This window comes from Prionailurus viverrinus, chromosome B1 (assembly GCF_022837055.1).
Source record: "Prionailurus viverrinus isolate Anna chromosome B1, UM_Priviv_1.0, whole genome shotgun sequence".
In the NCBI taxonomy this organism is placed as follows: domain Eukaryota; kingdom Metazoa; phylum Chordata; class Mammalia; order Carnivora; family Felidae; genus Prionailurus; species Prionailurus viverrinus.
The window spans coordinates 136,587,991-136,602,798 of record NC_062564.1 but is presented as its reverse complement, the minus strand read 5'-3'; the positions used below and the strand labels follow the sequence as shown (position 1 = coordinate 136,602,798).

Here is a 14,808-nt window from a genome sequence, read left to right as displayed (position 1 = left end):
AAAATTGAACCACAAAATGCTAATAATGTATTTATTGAAACCCATTAAACAGAGCCAATTCTGTACTCCAGTAGTTCTCATCATGGCCTCATATCAGAATTACCTGGGGAGAGGGGTGCCTGAGTGACTCCATTGGTTAAGTGTTCAACTCTTGATTTCAGCTCAGGTCATGATCTCAGGGTTTTGAGATCAAGCCCTACAACAGGCTCCCTGTTGGGTGTAGAGCCTGCTTAAGATTCTCTCTCTCTCCCTCTACCCACACCCTCCCTCTTAAGTAAATAAGTAGGGGCGCCTGGGTGACTCAGTCAGTTAAGCGTCCAACTTAGGTCATAATCTTGTAGTTCATGAGTTTGAGCCTTGTGTTGGGCTCTTTGCTGACAGCTCAGAGCCTGGAGCCTGCTTCAGATTCTGTGTCTCCCTCTCTCTCTGCCCCTCTCCTGCTCATGCTCTGTCACTCTCTCTCAAAAATAAACAAACATTAAAAAAAAAAACTTTAAAAATATGTAAATACATACATACATACATCTTAAAAAAAAAAAAGAAAAATAGAATTGTCCGCGTTGCTTATACAAAATATATGTCCCAGCCCTATCCCGTCAGTGGACTCCCCGTTAATTCTGACGTACAGCTAGATTTGAGACCCGCTGTTGTGCTGTTGTGTTTGGCAGTTTCTAACAGCTGTTCTGCCTTATGGGGGACACAGGGACACAGGTGCTGGGACAAGTGGTGGCTTTGAGAAAAGCAGAGAATATAAACGATGTTGAAGAACTCTGTCTCCTTAATGCATGCTGGCTAATTGATTTAGTGGGGGTGTTTGCTGCTGTAAACCCAACTTGCAGGAAAAGTTTGATAAAAATAATTGACATTTACTTTTAGCCATGCATAATAGATATTGTTAACATTTTAATAATTAGTGTACAATTATGGAATTTATGTTTGTATTAAAAGAGGTCTCATGAGAATTAATAAAGATACAGTAAAATGGCTGGATAGAAGTATGCAAAAAAAATAACTGGTAGGAAGTTTAATTTTTAAAGAGTCTAGTCCCTGATAGTTCTAGAATATATTCTGTAGCCAGATGTGGAGTAACTGGTAACAACATGGAGCTTTGAGAGGGAGCAAAATACAAATAAGTGGAAATGTGCCAGGTTCCTGGATGGGAATACTACCATAATTGCCCTGTTTAATTCGCAAGTTTAGTTGATTCTCAAGAAAGTGGCAATAGAATTGAGTAAAATTATTCTGATGTTTATGTGGTAGAATACTGGTGAGATAATAATTGATAAATAGAACAACGAAAAGAGATCCAGGCTTGTCCGATGTTTTTACATCACAAAGCAGGTATAATTAGAATATTAAGTTAAATAATACTATAAGAATGTGGTATTAGTATCATTAAAGACTTATTTAGAAATACTACAAGAATAGCCATATCATTAGAAGAAAATAAAGAGCTACTCTATAAGAATATAATGCATGACAAAGTAACAAGGAAGGAAATTACTTACATATATTTTTTAATAAATGATTTTGAGTAAACTGGTTGGAATGGTTGGATTAAATCCATTCCTAGTGTCATATTTGTACATTTGTTAACCATTCTTCAGCAATATAATGGGGCAAATGGCTGCAAAATAAGAGGGTTACTGTTGTCTAGCAATTTAAATTTATAATGAAATATTTTATGTATCTTCTCCCATGGCTGAGGATAGCTAGTTTTAAAAATTGTAGTGATATGGCTATAAGAATACTTTAGTAATAGTTTCCTGGATTGGTTAAAAACAATGGTGTTTTTCACTTATTAGTAATTTTGAATAACCAGTTGTTTATTGTTGAAATTAATATAACCATAATTTATGCAATAAATTTCAGTCCTGTACTCTCTCATCCCTTTATAATTGTTAGCTTCTGCTAACATTCATTATGTGTACTTTAAAAAAGTAAAACCTTGCTGTAAAACAGCAGTTTTCTTTTTCTCTCTTTCCCCCTCCTTCTTTTTGTCGTCGTACAAAGATTGTAAGATCACTGATTTCCAAAACCTTTTTCTTTCTTTCTTTCTTTCTTCCTTTCATTCTCTGTGTCTCTCTCCCTCTCTCTCCCCTTCCTCCCTCCATTCCTTCCTTCCTTCCTTCCTTCCTTCCTTCCTTCCTTCCTTCCTTCCTTCACGGAGAGAGGCAGAGGGAAAGAGAGAGAATCTTAAGCAAGGCTCCATGCTCAGCACAGAGCCCAATGCTGGGCTCTGGGATCGTGACCTGAGATGAAATCAAGAGTCAGATGCTCAACTGACTGAGCCCCTCAGGCGCCCGGAAAACCTTTTTGTTTTCTAATGGCTTTTCAGAGTCTTTTATTGGGTCATTTAAGACCATTTAACTTTTAAAATACATAGCAAAATGTGAATGCAAAGAAATTTTGGCATTCTGTCTCTGGTCTTTCTGACACATTATGATAGTTAAGAAATATGATAGACAGGTTTTTTTCATTCAATGTTTCATGGACTCCTGCTTTGTTATTCAGGCTGCCTACATGTTATCCAAATATCAGTACTTCGTCTGCCCAGTGGAATACCGAAGTGATGTAAACTCCTTCGTTACAGAATGTGAACCCTCAGAACTTTTCCAGCTTCAGAGTTATTCACTTCCTCCCTTTCTAAAGGCGGTGTTGAGACGGGTAAGATAAACATAGTTAAGGATCCTGCATCCCAGAGTTTAAGGTTCATTTAAAAATAGGACTAAACTTTTTGCAAGAAATCAATTTGTACAGAATTTTAAATTCAATGATACAGAAGTGGTATCACTGTCTACTTAGCATCAATAATATTTTCTATTCCCTTGTGACTTCCCTTTCTCAAACATAAAATGAATATTACTATCACAAACCAGTTGTCTCTTAGGAATTTACTTGATAATTTGATTACTGATGCTAATTTATCTTGTATTTTTTTTGAAAATATTTTTCAGTATTTCTTAGATTTCTACAAATCAAATGGTTTACAGTGAGCTTCCCTTGTAACTGGTATGAATTGACTCAATTTAAAGCATAATTAAAATTCAGCAGCTCAAAGTCCCTTGATTTTTAGGGGACCTGTACTAGTACAGAAAGCAGCTGCTTCTAAGAAATCAGTTTACCTTCAAAAAGCACACTGTTGGCATTTAAAAGCAATACTGACGTCTCTCACTGAAGGATGTTGACAAGCTGTCTGGTAGAACCCTGCTGATCCATGCCATCAGGATTGGTGGTTGGTTGGTTAAAGTGGGGATGAAACAGTTAGGTGTGTACTGTGTACGTGTGTGTATCTGAAATATTTTTAACTAAAATCCACAATTTTGAGGAGCAGATTAACCAGTAAATTATTTCTCTCCTTGAGTGTTCAATGCACGGATTCCAAGAATTGTTTTCAGTGTCCAAGCCATCTGTTATCTGCTGTAAAACTTTTTGACACTACTGATCTTTGCTTTGGGGTAAGGCCTTCACTTTGAGAATGGGTCCAGAGATTGGTGTTCTAAAGAATCTTTCTTAAACCACAGTATTTATGTACTGTCTACAACTTGTAGTTTTAGTTTCTTTAAAATGGAGCAAGAACCAAGCATTTACAAAATAATTAGACTGTAGAATTCTTCTCAATTTTTGTTATCTCCTCTCTGAATCTTTTATAACTGTCTTGCTGGTGCTCAGTTTGGTGGTCTTTTTGAAAGCAGCTTTGAGACAAAGACCAAATTTCCTTTTATTTTGTCATACAAAATTAAAGTGAAATAAAATACAGAATTAAAATATATAATTACAAAGTTCTACTGGTAAGAAACAAATTCAGAAATCAACTCAACCAATTCTTAGCCTACAGCTCAAGTGTTGTAGAAGTTTCTAGATAAACTAGAGTATCCTATCAACTGCAAGAGTTGAGTGTTCCAAGTGCTGCCAGTATGCCTACGGAGGGAATGGAGAGTGCTGGCTACGTAGAGAATAGTATTGAGAGCGTACAAAATATTTTTCTCCCACGATCCTGAAAGTTTGTGAAGTTAACAAAAATGTGGCAAATGGTTTGACTTAATATTTATATCTTGGTTCTTAGTTTAGGTGGTATGCTCAAATATAATTTTATTGCAGTTAAACCCTTTCCCCCTTTTTTTCTGTTTAGGAAACAGTGAGCTTGTATCCTTTCCAGATACACAGCATTGCTCTTTCAACATTTGCGTCATTGATTGGCCCTTTTGGAGGCTTCTTTGCCAGTGGATTCAAAAGAGCTTTCAAAATCAAGGTATGTGTTTAGAATCTTTGTTACATTATTAGAGAATTAGAGAATGTAATATAGTTGTAATTTGGTTTTCCCTTGGTCTCTCACATTTAGCCTCTGGGCAAAAACTTTTACATTGTAGTTGTTTTGGCCTCATAGAAATGCTTCCTGGCTAATTTTGGTGTATTCTATCTCATTAAATTTTGGTCAGGTCAGGTTAATACATTTTATTTTTAAGTTTTTTTTTTTAAGTTTATTTATTTTGTGAGAGAGAGCAAGCACGAGCAGGGGAAGGGCAGAGAGAAGAGAAGAGAGAGAATCCCAAACACACAGGCCCTGCACTGTCAGCATGGAGTCCAATGTGGGATTCAAAGTCACAAACTGCGAGATTGTGACCTGAGCCAAAACCAAGAGTTGGATGCTTAGCCGGCTGAGCCACCAGGCGCCCCATATTAATACATTTTAAAATGTCATGTCCACCTCATTTATAGAATGGCATGTGTCACTTAATGTTGGGACTTCAAGTGCTCATGCAAGAATCCAACTATGAATTGTCTGAGGTTTAGTGTTATGCCATAGTCTCCCTTAAAGACACAAGCAGGAGAGCCTTTGCATATGACCATTCATTCTACTAGCTGTGGGCTCAGTAAACTCTTTGTGTAAATGGAGAAATCATACATATATTAATCCTATCACAGCTACTGAACTCTGAACTCTGCCACTGTAGTGCAAAAGCCCTATGGGCAATATGTCAATGAATGGTTATGACTGGGTTTTAATAAGACTTTATTTACAAAAACAGGCAGTGGGCTAGACTTGACCTGTGGGACATAGTTTGCAGATCCCTGTTCCAGATACTTAAAGTTATCCCTATGTTTTGTTTAATTTAGGTTCTCATAAAGTGACATATGTTTGCCCTGTTATCTCAGCTGTCCTTACATGCCTTCCCTAAGAGTGGATGTTGTACCATTAGGAGTCAGAGTGGCTACTGAAGGTGGGGTGAACAGGGCAGGCCTCTCTGGAGGAGGTAGCATGTGAGCAGGGGTCTGACAAAAGAAGAAGGATGAGTCCTGTAGAGAAATCTAAGGAAGAGTGTTCCAGAAAGTACAAAGGAGACAAGGAGCTTAGACTGAAAGGGAGCAAGAATAGTGTGGCTATGGTAGAGAGTAAGTGATCAGAATGCATAATTGATAAGGCCAGATCCCACAGGGCCCAGAAGCCAGGGGAAAAAAAAAACAAAAAAACTCAGTGAACACTTGCAGTGGGGAAGATACTATGTTAGGTGGAAAGCAGTATGCAGAAGTGTATAAGATGTCTCTGTTCTCAAGATGCTCACTGCCTTCTAGGGGAGATAACACACATCCACAGTGAACCACAACAACAGCCATGCGTGAAGACTGTCCTGTAAAGCCTGCAAACAGCAGAATGGAGTTGAGTTAATATGGCTCTTTTGTGCATTGGTTAGTAGGGAAGAGAAGTAAGGAGATGTGTTGGCAAGAAGTAACCAAAGAATTTTTCAATAATTGTTTTAGATAGAGAAATATTGCATTTAGAATGATACTTTCTTCAGAAGTCTCTAATTCAGGGTTTCTTGTTGAATGATGATACCATTTTGCATGTCTGAAATGAAGGTATAACAACTGTTTAGGTGTTTTTTGGTTGCCTGAGTAAACTAGAAGGGTGATCCATCATTTCTATATCCTCAGCACTCAGACATGTGGCTATGTCTGTACAGAGCCCATTGGAGAGATGTAGTAACCATTCCCTCAGTTTGGCCATTTAATGGACTAATGTGTCCCATGTGATCTATTTTGATTTTCTTTTTATCCTAAAACTTAAAAAAAAAAGAATATATATTATAATAGCAAAATATTTCAGAGTAAAAACTATTAAACATGAGTTAGAACCAGTTGTAAATCTGTCTCAACACTAGAATAGCTCCTTAAATAACTTCTGGTTAAACAGGAAAAGAGACTAGAGCAGTATTAGATTAATAATAGATGATAGCGCTTTTTATTTAGAAAAAGCTTTATTAACTAAAAAAAGTTAGTGCTGGATTTAATATTTAATTAGTGTTACTTGTATGTTGCTAGTCAATTTGGTAATCATTCCAACATCGGTGCATATTTAAAAGATGTGATTTTAATTTGTTAGACATGTTACAGTAAGTTTGTATTAAGTGGAAAAATCCTGTAGTATTTTTCTGAGAGCCTGTGGTCCCAAAGAGACATTTCCAGGTAGGAGTTTTATAGCAGGTGATTTTTTTTATTTTTTTGAAATGTTTATTTATTTTTGAGAGAGTGAGACAGAGCATGAGGAGGGGAGGGCCAGAGAGAGAGGGAGATACAGAATCTGAAGCAGGCTCCAGGCTCTGAGCTGTCAGCACAGAGCCTGATGTGGGGCTAGAACTCACAGACTGTGAGATCATGACCTGAGCTGAAGTCAAACACTTAACCCACTGAGCCATCCAGGCGCCCCGATAGCAGGTGATCTTTTTAAAATTTACTCATATGTTTGTTTGTTTCTGAAGGATTTTGCAAACACCATTCCTGGACATGGCGGAATAATGGACAGATTTGATTGTCAGTATTTGATGGCAACTTTTGTGCATGTGTACATCACAAGTTTTATAAGGTACTTTTTGATTTTTAAAAAAATGTTTTATTAGATGATTTGAGTTCTCATTCCCGTAGGCATTAGTTTGAGTTGCTTTTTCTGTCAGTGGTACTATGTAATATCAAAGGGGAATGGTGGCCATGGAGCTGTCACATCTTACTGCCCTGAGAAGTATGGTTACATTATAATTATGTTACATATATTTGAACAACTTAAACAATAGTGTATGTCATGGTCTTTAATAGGACCAAGGTAAGATCTAGTTAATGTGGATAATACTGGATTGAAATATTAGAAAATTTAATTTCTCATTTTCTGTGGTGTTACAATGGTGTTACATTTTCTTTTTAATTAGTGAATACTAATTAAAAAGGAGGAGGACATAATAATTCATCCAGTCCCCCAGTTATTGCTTGAGTGCCTCTGATGCATTGGGAAATATTCTAGGATGTATCACAAAGAGAACAAAACAAAGTTCCTGACCTCAGAGCTTATATTCTTACTGGGGAGTTGGACGGAGAAGGTGGAGAAGTGAAAGATAAACAACTAAACATAGCGTTTTAGGTGGTTCTAAGTGTGATGGAGAAAAGTAGAGCGGGCTGAGGATTATGGTTGTGGGGGTGGAGATGTGGGTGAGTGGGAGGGTATTGCTGTTTTATAAAGGGTGGCTTATTCTTGTTAAACCTAAGGTTTTGGATCTGCCCTAAAATGCCAGCTTGGGGTGTGAAAGCAAACCACAGCAACCACACATGAACTTTATTTTCCATAGTCTCTACTAAGTGCCTGACCACAGAACACATGTATTTCCTTTATAGAGTATCTGGAGTGAAACTCATATTTGTAGATCCTTAAATACACATTTTAAATATATAGCCTGAGCAGTATAGGAGTTTTTGTATTAATCTTTATTTTTCTTGAGCAGTCTTGTTACTACATTGATCTTTCAAAGAATCAAATTCTGGCTTTGTTAACTTCCTATTTCATTGATGTCCACTCACATCGTTCATTCCTTCATCTTTCTTTAGATTCAATTTGCTATTGCTTTTTGAACTTCATGAGATAAAGCTTATTGATTTTCAGTCTTCTTGCCTAATATAGTCATATAATACTGTAAATTCCCTCTTAAGTACTGCCTTATTCTCATAGTATATGCTATATTTGTATTTTCATTATCAGTTACAAATATTTCCTGATTTCCACTAGGATATCTTCTTTGACATGTGCTTTATTTAGAAAGGTGTTGATTACTTTCCATACAAATGGAGATTTCCTCATTCTCCTTCCTTTATTGATTTTTGCCTTAATTCCATCCATTGTGGTCAGAAAACATACTCTTTATTTTTCCTTCTTTTGGTGGAGGCTTGTTTTATGCCGCAGCATACCATCTATGCAGGGATGTGTTCATGTGCACATGCAACAAGTGTGCGTTCCACAGTTTGGGAACATAGGGTAGTACGTGCCAGTTAGGTGAAGTTTAGCTACATCTTCTGTACTGATTTTTGGGGTTTGTTTTTCCCATCTCATCATTCTGTGAGGAAGAGAGCTTGGTCAGAATCTCCCACTGTGATTGTAAATTTACCTATTTCTGTCCTGTCAGTTTATGCTTTATGTATTTTGATGTTGTCTTAGGTATATACACATGTAGGACTGTCCTGTGTCCCTATTGAATCGCTCCTAAGGTCATTATATAACATCCATCTTTATATACTACTTGCTTAAAGCCTATTTTGTTGGATCCTAGAAGAGCTGCATCAGCCTTCATTTGGTTAGTGTTTATATAGGGTTTCTTTGTCTAGGGTTTCATTTTTAGCTTTCCTTTATCCCTATATTTAAAGTGTGTTTCTCTTCTAACAAGCATATAGCTTGATTTGTTTTCTTATAACCAAGATGACAGCCTTTGTCTTTTTAATTGGAATATTTAATCCATTTATATGATTTATTTACTGATATCTTTATTAGTATTTAATGCTCAAATCCTTAGAACTCTATTTTCAGATGGTAGCAGCTTTTAGGGCATTAACTCAAACTTTTTTTTTTTTAACCTGCTATTCTCTCCATAGAGAAGAATCATGCTGAGCCATGTTGTCTACCATTTGAAAGCAAATATTTAGACTATTAGAAATACAGGGCAAGTGCCAGGATGCATCTAGCTGGGAGCACCTGCTGACATAATTTTGCATTTAGCTGAACTTGCTAGAATACCCTTCCTTTTCTCTGTGGGTCCCTACTCTGGGTTTGTTCTGAAGTTGCTGAATCTTTTGAAGAGATGTAAGACAAGCTGTGCCCTGACTTGAGTGGACAGTGGCCGTGAGAGACATATGGCCACACTTTTGGCAAACGAGTTGAGCCACGTGCATGAAGGTAACCCATGGGATGGCTGATCTATGACATCGTGCAGTTTTTTTAATCAAAGATTTTTGTTGTGTTATCCCTGCATAACAGACATTTCTTTGCTGCTGGGTTTCCTATTTCCTATAATTCCATTTGAACTGATAGTCCTTACATGGATAACTAAATTTATGATTTACAGTATTTCTCAGAATTCGGTGCCATTCTCCATATATCATTTATGTCTTGCTTTTTCCCATTGGATTTTACTAATCTCTCTTTACAAAAAGTAAACCATACTCTCCTTTACTGATTCAAATAGACTGTAGAAATTGCAAAGAACAATACATACACATTAAATTCTGAATCAGTTCATTCCCAATTTGAGAGAATGACACTTGAGAAGATCACACAGGTATAAACAGGTTGAGTTCTAGCGTCTAAGGGTGGGGAAGTTACAATCCCCTGACTGCAAAAGTGTCACAGCAGGGAGAGGGTAGGAGTCCTGTTTAGAACCTTTTCTGACTGAGAGTGCGAAGGGCAGGAAGAGAAGGGCTGGAGTGGGGATGCTGGAGGAGCCAACCCGAGGATTGCTGAGGTTGCTGCTTGAGGAGAGGCCCTACGCTGCCCTTGGGATGTCCCCTGGAGAGAAGGGTGAGGGCATCACGGGCTGCCTTGGTGTTGCTTCAGTTCCAGCTAGGCTTATCTCGTCACCACAGGGACTGCTGGGGGTGGGGGTGAGGGGGGCAGGCTGTCCGCCTTTTTTCAACTAGAAAAGACTCACTTTTGTTTCTTATATTGGGGCTCACCTAAGACTTTCTTTGGAACAAAGGCTGTGGCATCTACTGCAAATCCTGGGTTGGGGCTTTTGTGCTGGGCCAGCACCTTTGTGCCCTGTCTCTTGAACATTCATAATTCCCCAGGGGCATTTCTTGAAGTTTCTTTGAAGCTAAATTAAAAAAAAAAAAATTTAATGTTTGTTTATTTTTGATAAACAGTGAACAGAGTGTGAGTGGGGGTGGGGCAGAGAGAAGGAGACACAGAATCTGAAGCAGGCTCCAGGCTCTGAGCTGTCAGCACAGAGCCTGATGGGACTTGAACTCATGAACCGTGAGATCATGACCTGAGCTGAGGTCTGACCCTTAACCAGTTTAGCCACCCAGGCGCCCCTGAGGCTGAAAAATGTAAAGTATATTTTCATGTCCTCTTTTGGCTTATCTTCATCCACCAGGAATTTTGGTAGTTTTTGTGTCTTGTCCAGTCTCAGGACTTGTTAGCTGTTCTCACCTTTCAGTCAGGTTGCCCTTTTGAGAAGTTTTGTAGAACTTAGATTTGCATCCCCTAAACTGCCTAGTGTCGTTCCTGGGTTTTGTGTTGGTGCGTTCTTCCCAAATCTAGACTGTATGCCTCTCAGTGCAGAATGTTTCTGGGTTTTTTTCCTCCCTTTGCCACTAACATTGGGCACGAAAGTGAGCTTGGTCAAGTAAAGATTGTCACTCTGCGCTTAAGTGCATGATTTATTTTCAGTTGGGGGTATATGCCTCCTTGAGCTCTCTTAAAATAGCCTGAACTTGGTCTTCTCCGCTTTGTCCTCAGGGGTCCAAATCCCAGCAAAGTGCTACAGCAGCTGTTGGTGCTTCAGCCGGAACAGCAGTTAAATATTTACAAAACCCTCAAGACTCATCTAATTGAGAAAGGAATTCTGCAGCCCACCTTGAAGTTATAGCTGGGTCCGGAATGGGAAGGACTGACAATAAGGAATTCTACAGAAAAGCACTGACAGATGAAATTTTGTAATTGTACAGAAAACTGGTTGAAAATGCAATGGATTGAAGTTTTAAAGACATGAATGTTTCTTCTCTAAAATTACTGTGAATATTTAACCAACACTTGAGCTAAGTTATGAAATGAGTAACAAGTGATCAGCAAAAGATCCTGTACTTTTTTCTAAAGAGTATTTTCTGATGTAAACTTCCTTCCCCTGACTTGCCTAGATTTCATAATGTAAAAGACTTTGTGTTTTAAAGAGTCAGACAGAAAAAGAGTAAAAATTGAGGATGTCTTAAGATTGCATCTGGCATTGTGCCCTTTGCACAAATATTTACTTTTGTACTTGGAGCTGCTCTTAATTTTAACAAAATGTTTTATGTAAGGCACAACAGGAAGTTAGTTCTCCTGTACTTCCTCCTCTTAGTCTGAAGTTGCTTCTGAAGGGCTAAGTTGGATCCAAAAAAAAAAAAAAAAAAAGAAGCTTGTCTGCTTTTCAAAGAAGTAATCATTTGCCAGGGAAAAACATTCCACTTTTCGGTAGGTTCAAAAAGAGCAGACCTCAAACTCCTGATAAAATTGTTTGGAAAAACATGACCTTGCAAAAAATTTTCAAGAAAAACAAAGGAGAATTGTGCTATGAAGAACATCATGTACGCATCCTCCACAGATGACAGGAGCTCAGGAGGCAGCATAAGACAGTGATGCGTGACAACAGGCCACCTCTTGGTCGAATTCTCTGCTTTTCCTCATTTCCCTCTAAACTGATTTCCATCAGTTTTGCAGCCTCAAGCACATACGATCGATATAGAGGGTGGCAAGTAGGGGTGGAGGCTGAAGCACAGAGGGGGTGCAAGAGTAGCCCTTCCCCAGATTAGGGTCTGCCCACTTGTGTCCTGGGTGCCTCCCTGCTGGTGCCTGTGAAGCCCCCCGGACACTCACCCGGGAAGAAGAAATCTGCCTGGAGACCCAATCCCTGACGAACTCTGTGGGTACAGCCAATCTTTGTTCCGTTCCTCTTTCACATCATGTCATCAAATCCGAGGACAACAGCTCGTTATTTTTTTCTTCCAAGAATGAAAATCAAGCAGAAGTGATTCTCATCTTCAGAACAGAAAGCACATGAATGCCAAACCTTTCCTTTGTTGGACTGGACACTGTAACCGGATAAGAAATGTGTTGTCATCAGTGAATGTAAATAAGCTGCTGTTGCTGTGTGCTCTCTATATCCGTATTTATTGTATTGAACAGTTGGCATTAAACCTTCAGAAGTTGCCTAGTGCTCCTTGGCTAACTGTTCAAAGAGGAGAAATAGATATATTTTCAAGAATGTTTTGCTAATGAAAAGAGTACTATTTTTGTTTAAATCAGAAATAAATTTCAATTATTTTATATTTCCGTTCTACTCTGAGATAAAAGATAACGTATCTGCTTGGGATCCCTGGATGTAAATCTATAACTAGCAGCTTCCTCCCGTGCACCACACGATTATAATAGATAGAATTAAACTCCGTACCAAGAGTCTGGTTTTTTGGTTTGGCGTGCGTGCGGCCAGTTCATCTGCCCCGGAGGTGCTCAGTCAGTGTCATTTCACTCTATCCTGTAAGAACCTAGCACTGGCACTGGGAATGTTATTACAGGAGGGAATTTTTCCTTTCAAAGGCTACCTACAAGTTCATGTTTAGCATCTCTCATTTGTATTTGCCTAATTAAAAGCTCCAGATGTTGATCCTAAAAGAATTTAGAGTAACAAAGTTTAAAAAATAAAATGAAAAAATTTGTAACAGGAACTTTGAAAACTTGGTGATTGCCCAATTAAGAACTGCTTGGAGGCACACAGTTCCTTCTGCATTTTTTTTTTTTAAAGTGATGGGTGAGGCGCTGCGATACAGAATTATAAGAGCATTACTGAATACACGTATTATAAAATCAATATTATAAACAAAATACTATTAACAATAAAATATTAAGCTAGAAATATTTGGGGTCACAGTAATAGCTTCCCTCAAATATGGTTTTAGAGGTGGGTGAACATTATTCTATGTGTGAAAAAGTAAATTCTTTAACAGAGCTCTAAAGATTGACCTTTTTAGTGTACTTTTGTAGCATGTATATTAAAATAGAATATATTTTAGCAAGAGATTGCCATAAAACCCTGACTTCGATAATTTTTATACTTGCACCACGAGGAGGGCTTAAATTCCAGTGTAGGAATGTGGTGGCAGAAAAAGACGACTAGGGACTTCCTTCACAGTAATGGCTAATTGTTCCAAATCTGCTATCTTTGGAGGTACTCTAATTGTATTAATTGCTTGACTTTTTAACCTGTGGGATGCAAATATTTCCTCAGTGCTTTTCCCGTAGTGGTGGTGCATATACATTTACTGTCTGTGAATAAAAAGACCACACCCATATCCCACCCCACCCCCCCCCTTCCTTGGTACTTTGGTTTGAACAAAGTATCACTTTGTTCAGTGAAAAAAAAAAAGAAACTGGACATATACTGTATATGGGTGGGAGATAGCTTATGATTTGTGTTAATAAGTTCTCTGAATCTTTTACTGAAACTGAGATAGGAAAATAAAATTGAAACAAATCACATTTTAACTTTGTTGTGCCATTTTCTCATCAGAGAAGAATCATTCATTCAGCTGGTGTTTACAAAGTGACAGCTGATGTGTAAGCATCGTGTACTGGGTATATTCCATCACCAACATTGACAGTGACACCTTCAGGGCTGGGATATGTGGTTCTGTGATGGTGGAATGTGTGTTTGTTGAAAATGATGTCCTCAATAGAGGACTGAATTTTTATGATATTTTCCACAGCTTATAATTACACATTTATTTTTGTGAACCTCTGATCTGGATTTAAGCTATATGGACGCTGAATAGTGTCAGTTTTTTTTTTTTTTTTTACATTTATTTTTGAGGCAGAGAGAGACAGAGCATGAATGGGGGAGGGTCAGAGAGAGAGAGGGAGACACAGAATCTGAAACAGGCTCCAGGCTCTGAGCTGTCAGCACAGAGCCCGATGCAGGGCTTGAACTCATGGACTGCGAGATCATGCCCTGAGCCGAAGTTGGATGCCCAACCGACTGAGCCACCTAGGCGCCCCAATAGCGTCAGTTTTGATCAGCCATTGTGTTTCCGGTGTTTGGCTCCCATGCCAGCACTCTCGAGGCCCTCAAGCTTCCGAACAATGATTGAGTGTGGAGTCTTAAGACCCAAATGTGTACATTCCTACTGATCTTTCTTGGCTAGCCCCTCCTCACCTGCCCCAGTTCTCATTTTGCATAACTCTAAGATGGATGTCATTTTTCCTAGTTCCTAGGGTTAAGTAAAAACTCATATGAATGTACCATGATTTTGTCCAGCATAGAGGAGCTTAGTAATCCTTAGTTTCCTTTCTTCCTATCTGCTCATCTGTTGCCCATATCCAGTGCAAAGTGAGACAGTTTGCTAGAACTGACCAAAAAGGTAACCACATTTGGCCACTTACGATTTAGGTGGTGTTAACATGAAGAGTCCCTTGAATGGTAGCAGCCCATCTAATTCAGCAAACCTAGAATGTTTCCCAGACATCCAGCCCCAAGAACAAGAACTGTAGTTCTCTGCCTAGTGACAAAAGTAGGGAAATACTATATGAGGCGGATGTTGATTGGGGCAATAACAAATGTGTAAACCAGAGTGCGGAAATGGGAGACCACCATTCTGGCCTCCACAGAGGATCTGTCTGCCCTATAGACCATCCACAGCCAGTTCTTGCCACCTGTTCCAGAAACTTTACAAACTTTAAAAGTCAGGCCTTAAAGGGGGGCTCCATTTGGGATGCTGTACGTTGTGTCCGCAAATAAAAAGACAGGTCTA

General features: G+C 38.6%; 1 protein-coding gene across 1 annotated transcript in view; it reads left to right on the top strand.

The window, feature by feature from the left end:
- CDS1 (CDP-diacylglycerol synthase 1) overlaps window positions 1-13,540 on the top strand; it is a 72,089-nt gene extending 58,549 nt beyond the window's left edge. The window contains exons 10-13 of the mRNA XM_047856831.1: window positions 2,515-2,667; window positions 4,133-4,252; window positions 6,759-6,862; window positions 10,769-13,540. Coding sequence (XP_047712787.1) covers window positions 2,515-2,667; window positions 4,133-4,252; window positions 6,759-6,862; window positions 10,769-10,898 — 507 coding nt within the window. The 3' untranslated portion in view covers window positions 10,899-13,540. The remainder of the gene's footprint in view (window positions 1-2,514; window positions 2,668-4,132; window positions 4,253-6,758; window positions 6,863-10,768) is intronic.
- Window positions 13,541-14,808: the final 1,268 nt, after the last annotated feature.